The 5,925-nt window shown below is 52.6% G+C and overlaps 2 protein-coding genes across 2 annotated transcripts in view; both read right to left on the reverse strand.

Moving 5' to 3' along the window:
• H310_01444 (hypothetical protein) overlaps window positions 1–4,304 on the reverse strand; it is a gene marked incomplete at its 3' end in the record, with an annotated part of 6,023 nt that extends 1,719 nt beyond the window's left edge. Inside the window, exons 1-7 of the mRNA XM_008864549.1 lie at window positions 4,077–4,304; window positions 3,802–4,021; window positions 2,709–3,746; window positions 2,177–2,658; window positions 982–2,119; window positions 535–924; window positions 93–479 (exon numbers count right to left, since the gene is read on the reverse strand). Coding sequence (XP_008862771.1) covers window positions 93–479; window positions 535–924; window positions 982–2,119; window positions 2,177–2,658; window positions 2,709–3,746; window positions 3,802–4,021; window positions 4,077–4,285 — 3,864 coding nt within the window. The 5' untranslated portion in view covers window positions 4,286–4,304. The remainder of the gene's footprint in view (window positions 1–92; window positions 480–534; window positions 925–981; window positions 2,120–2,176; window positions 2,659–2,708; window positions 3,747–3,801; window positions 4,022–4,076) is intronic.
• A 739-nt stretch (window positions 4,305–5,043) lies between these two features.
• On the reverse strand, window positions 5,044–5,730 carry H310_01445 (hypothetical protein; the record flags this gene model as incomplete). Its single annotated transcript, XM_008864550.1, has 3 exons — window positions 5,044–5,179; window positions 5,221–5,477; window positions 5,518–5,730. The coding sequence occupies 3 exons, from the start codon at window positions 5,728–5,730 to the stop codon at window positions 5,044–5,046; spliced, it is 606 nt and encodes a 201-aa protein (XP_008862772.1).
• Window positions 5,731–5,925: the final 195 nt, after the last annotated feature.

Consider the following 5,925-nt stretch of genomic DNA (forward strand, 5'->3'; position numbering starts at 1 on the left):
AGTTGGTCGTGTTTGTCCTGGAGCTCTTGCTTCTGCGCTTTTTCTCGGCCACACGTAGCTTCCAGGTCGTTCTCGGTCTTCTCCAGCGAGACTTTCAAGACGTCATTTTCGAACGTGGCCGCGGCAAACTGGCTCTGCAAGCTGTCCACTTGAGCCAATAGTTCGTTTAGTTGGTCGTGTTTGTTCTGGAGCTCTTGCTTCAGCGCTTTTTCTCGGCCACATGCATCCTCAAGGTCGCTCTCGGTCTTCTCCAGCGAGACTTTCAAGGCGTCATTTTCGGACGTGGCCGCGGCAAACTGGCTCTGCAAGCAGTCCACTTGAGCTAATAGTAAGTTGAGTTGGTCGTGTTTGTCTTGGAGCACTTGCTTCAGCGCTTTTTCTCGGCCACATGAATCCTCAAGGTCGCTCTCGGTCTTCTTCAGCGAGACCACCAAGGTGGTGTTCGTCGTGTGTAGTTTTGCATTTGCCTCTTCCAGATCCTATGTATCGCATGAAACGGAGTTTTTTGGAGAATGAAGTTCAGTGAAGTATTACCGAATTCTTCGCCACCTCGAGGTCCACAAGTTCCTGTGTCATTTGATACTTTAGAGACGATTGTACTTCTTGTGCTGCTAATTGGGCAATGTTGGCCTTGCACTCAGCCAGCTCCGACTCAAGTTGGAAACACTGGTTTTGCAGAGACGAGGTCAAGTCTTTTGAAGTGGACAATTCGATGGCCAGCGCAGCATTTTTAGCCTTCTCACGGTCAATGTCACTGCGCAAAGAGATGTTATCGCGCTCCAATCGGGCCACGTGTGCCTTGCGGAACAGAGACAAAAAGCAAAAACGCCCTTTGACCCAATTCCGAATCAAATTCCATCGCTCGGTCGTTTTCTGATGTTGGCGCAACGCCAAATACTCTTTCGTGGCCAGTACGCGGCGCATCTATGTATCCATAGGCACATTTTGTTGAGTCCACGCGGCAGAGTGCATGGGACTTACGTGGGATTGAATTTTGACACATGCCCGTTTCTCGCGAACCTTCTCGAGCAACGACAGGAAAGCTCTCTTGGCCAAGTACGACATGCACGCTGCCTTGCCAAGTTTTTTCACGTACATGCTGCGTTCAAGTGGTCCCAGCCACGTGAGAAGCCATTTTTTCTTGGACGGCATGTCCTTTTGTCGCAGCAATGTCTGAAGGAACACCAATTTGTCGTCGACGCTGTTTTCGAACGCATGCTGGACCCACACTTTCGAGCACAGCGCATTCCACGCTTTAGACACTCGAATTTGGGTTCGCATTTTCTTGACCAGCTTGGTCGCAAGGATTTGGCGAAACCAGCACTGCAGCACCAACGCGCGACGAGCTAGCTGGACGCGGAGGAAAATCTTTTCAAACAGGCGCTGGACGACGACTTTGGTGACTGCCGTGATCCACCGACGCTTGACAGTGTACTGCAGCAAGCGTGTCTCCAATTCCTCGGTGTCCAACTTGGGCGTCACGTTCAGGACGGTGTCAAGCAAGTGAATCTTTCCCGTCTTGAAGAAGAGCTTCGTGTCACCCAACCGATAGTCGTCAGTGGGAAATTCCAACACGTAGCACAGGGCACGCGCAAAGAGACGTCCGTTGTCGTGGAATTGTACCATAAAGTCCATCCCGAGGAGATGAATGTACGTGTCAATCAGTTCTTCGTACGAAACGCGCGTGGGAAGTCCAACTTGGAGCACTTGGCAAGCTTGGACGGTCCCGGAGCAGCGTAGTTGCTGGACAACACTCGGGCGGTTGAAGATTTTGGGGTCCATTGTGGCGTTCGGCTTGATGCACCGAATGAAGTTGCTCCGCGTCGACTCCAATTCCACTGCCAAACCCTTCATCTGCTGGGAGAAGATTTGGGTCACGCTGCCTGCAGGCTTGTTCGCGGGCCCAACTCCACGACGGCGGTTGTTGGACGCATCGACGGGGCGATTCAACGGGGTTTTGAGAATTTTCAGTGACGAGCTCTGCATCAGTTCGTCGAATTGAGTCGACGCCACGTTGTTGTTCTTATCCAGAAATGACGTGATGTTGTAGCGCACAGTGCCTGCAAAGTGCTTGATGATAAAGGTGTGCTTGGCGTCGCGGGGGTGGGGTTCAATGAAGCTATATCCAAGTGAGAATGGTAGTGATCGGGGGAAGGACAGACACAAACGTACGTACCAAGGGTGTTGTGAAAACAGCTTGCGGAACGTTTCGTTGAGCTTTCGATCGGACGGCCCAGCAAGCTTCCCGACCGTATCGATAATAGAGAACATGCCTTCGTTCTTGGCCGCAATAAGGTTCAGACAATCTTTGTTGTCGTCATATTGCACGACCAGGTGCTTGGACTTGATCGCTGAATCGTTCGAGTGGTCGTTCATCGCAGGTGGGAAGATCGGGAATCGGAGGGCCGCGTTTTGGGGGGCAAAAATGTTTTCCAAATGGTACAGCTCGAACTCGTTCTTGAGAATGCACTGGTTGAACATGTTTTGGAGCGTCTCGTTCGCGTAGTTGATCATTAACTGTTCGAGCGAGTTGCGGTTGTTCGGCTCAAAATCCTCAAACCCGAAAATGTCAAGCACTCCAATATACGGCAGCTCGTCCTTCTTTTCCACGTTGAACTCGAGCGCGTTCGCGCACTGCATCATAAGGAACCCAAAGACCTTAACAGCAAGCACTGCGTCAACCCACAATAGTACAACGCTTTAAGTACCTGGTCGTAGATCGTCTTGGCAATCGTGTCGCGGGAATAGCTGGCTTGACGTGTGTCCTTCTTCAAAAAAAAGACAGACGCTGCACGCTGCAAACTAGGACGTCCACCACCAGAATCACCTACGACTTCGTTGGCCATGCGACTGATCTTTTTCTTTAGAATTGCATCCATCAACGTGTCGGGATCAAGCCCAAGCAACTCTGCCGCGACGTCGAGGGGACCAGTCTGCGCAGGATCGTGCTGGTTCAAAGTCGCCGTCGTGCCTTCTTGAGTGTCCTCTTCGTCGAACGTCAAGTTGCCCAAGTGCAACAACCCCGACACGACACGGAAAAGTTCGTCCGAATCGATATTGACGTACTCCAGCGCGTCAACGAGTTTTTGAAAATTCGCCTTGTCTTGGACAAACTCGCTCGTCCAGCATGCTGACCGGTTCAAGTAGTTGTATTGGGCAATACAGTCGTCGATGGTCAGTTCGCCCTTCGAGGACTTTTCTGGGGCTGGCAAGTACGGGTTTGGGACTAACTTGAGTTCGTTCAAGTATTTGGCGTCGCCGGATTGTAGGAGTTCGTAAAACACGTGAAAGTTACGCTCGCCCGCTGGTGTTTGGACCAATCGCGATGTTTCGAGCAAGTATGTATCGATGGACGCGCCGGAGAGATGCAAGTCCGTGCCGGACGGCATCTTGGTGAATTGCAGACGCATGTACTTGCCAAATCGACTTGAGTTGTGGTTGCGGTGGGTTTTGGCGTTCCCAAAGGATTCCAAAATTGGGATCGTTTCCATAAGGCGGTCGCCCAGAGCGTGCTCTCGCTCGGCGTCTTGGTTGTTGACCGTATTCGCCATGCTGATTTGGCTCATTTCGTCTTGGTTCGATTGGAATCCAGGAGCCGTGGGGTAGACGTCGGAGCTGGCGATCGTGGAGCGGTCCGTCAAATAGTTCAAGATGATCTTGGACGTTTCTGTCTTGCCGGATCCGCTTTCTCCGCTGATCACAATGGATTGGTTTTGCTTCACGGACCGCATTTGACGGTAAGCGTTCTTCATGCATCGTGTTGTCAGAATTCTGTTCATGGAGGGAAGCTAGTGTACGTACTTCGGCAATGTGGAAAGGATGCGGGGGACTCTTGTCGAGGGATTGATGCACGAACGGGAGCTTATCGACTACAGGCAAGCGACGCAATGGATTGACGGCAATGAGGATGTTGGACACGCGAGTGTACGGTTGGCAGTCGTTCTGGTTCCATCGATCAAACACGTTCTTCACTAGCGACGGTTCATTCATGTGTCGCAACGACGTCATGTCAGGGTACGTCCTACAGGCAACGATCCATCAGAATGCAGTGCACTTGTGCATCGTCGTGGACCTACGTAAACAAGGGATTCGCCGGGACGAGCGACTCGGTAGAAAGATGGACGGTGTCCGGTTCATTCGGCAAGACGTCGCCAGAATCCTCGTCCACGAACTCAAACAACGCAACAGACTTGTCGGCATTCACGTCAGCGAGGCGGCCAAGCACCCATTCTGTGTCGCCCGCCTTCTTCCAGTACAGGGCACCTGCGGCGAACGGAAGCGCCATCACCACCGACCGAATTGAGAGTGATTTGCAATATCCCCCACCGCAAGATGGACAAATCTCAGCGTCGCACTTTACCGAGTTCCGCGTTTCTGATTGGCTCAAGGAGTCTTGCACCAGCCAATAGCTTTTGCGATTTCAAACGGGAAAAAAGGACAGTTGAGGCAGCGAGGCGGCGGATCATGCAGACACGGCACAAAAGGACATCGTTCCAACCGAGTCGCACTGCGATCGCGGCGAACGAGACGGTGGATAAGGTAGACGCAATGGAAGAGTGCTGGGAAGCCACGACCTGTTTGCTGCTCGTGGTGCGACCTGCACAGTAGATACTCGACACGATATTGTTATGGAGAAAGTAGCAAGGACATTAGGAAACACCTAGTCAAGTGTATGTGTACCGCACCCATCGCGTGGCTCTGCGTCGCCCCCTTCATGGTATTTGAGGAAGGAGGTGTTCATGGTTCATGCAGGCGGATTCGACCGACGTGATGCGCGAACGGGTCCTGTGCTCGCAAGCTTGTACAATCTCGAAGTTGTGTGCAATCCGTGCGATCCATTGAACGGTTCCACGAGGAGTAGTCTGGACGACAACAAGCGAGGCGAGTGCGAGATTGCCAAGATCGCACCATGCCATTTCGATGGAGGTCAAGTGGCGCCGCTGCGGATAGTGTGGGATGTTGGAGGGATCATGCCACCGCAGTGCACGAAAAGTTCAGAAATTAGCTGCTGGACCGATAGGTATTCTAGATCCTCCCTGTACGCTATGGTGGGGTTCCAGCTTCCGATCCAGAATCGTCGGCGCTGCCGTCCGAGAGGGGGTCGAAACTCGAGAACGCGCGAATGTTGCGAGGCACGGAAGGGTCATCCACGACGTTCGACGACGGGGGGAGCTCGCCCCTAGCCATTCGTAATGTATTACTGGCAGTCGGTCGCTTTACCAGCGAGTTTGCAAAACTACTTTCCGGAGTCTTCGATTTATATTTTGGTTTCGAATGGCTTGCATTTCGAGCAAGTGGACCGGGTTCCCTTGGCCATTGTGGGGGGTTGCAAAAATGTGGGCCGGACGTTCGTCCCCACTGGAGGGCGACACCAATCCCTGAAGGTCACTCGCTACGCTGAGCTCGTTCAAGCGGAGTTGGCAGCGGAGATCGAGGATTGCTGCGTCTTTTTCTGCAATCGTTTGCTTCAACTGAGCCTACTCATGACGTTAAACGTGAATGACGACGTCAACTTACAATCAATTCTTTCGCGAGGGATTCGTTGACACTCTGCTCGTGCTTGACTTCGAGCAGCTTGAGCTTGGCCTCCAATGCCTCGACTTTGTCGTTGTTCATGTCCAGGCGATGCTCCAATTCTTGACGAGAGTTCGGCGACAACGACGAGCCGACAGAGGGCACCGAGATGAACACGGTTTGGACATTCGGATGCAAGGCAGGCCCAACATGCATGGGGGTCAAGAACCTGCGATGGTCGGACACAACAGTCGTCGTCGGCGCCTTCAATGGAAGAGTCTTCGGCCAGTCGTACACAACGACGTCGCTCGAAATCGTCGATGGATCGCCATGTCCCTTGATTTCCTGTAATAGCGTCTTGAGACTTTTGCCATGGACCAGCACGGTGACGAACCGTCAATGGATGCTCCT

Source organism: Aphanomyces invadans (genome assembly GCF_000520115.1).
Source record: "Aphanomyces invadans strain NJM9701 unplaced genomic scaffold supercont1.2, whole genome shotgun sequence".
In the NCBI taxonomy this organism is placed as follows: domain Eukaryota; phylum Oomycota; class Saprolegniomycetes; order Saprolegniales; family Verrucalvaceae; genus Aphanomyces; species Aphanomyces invadans.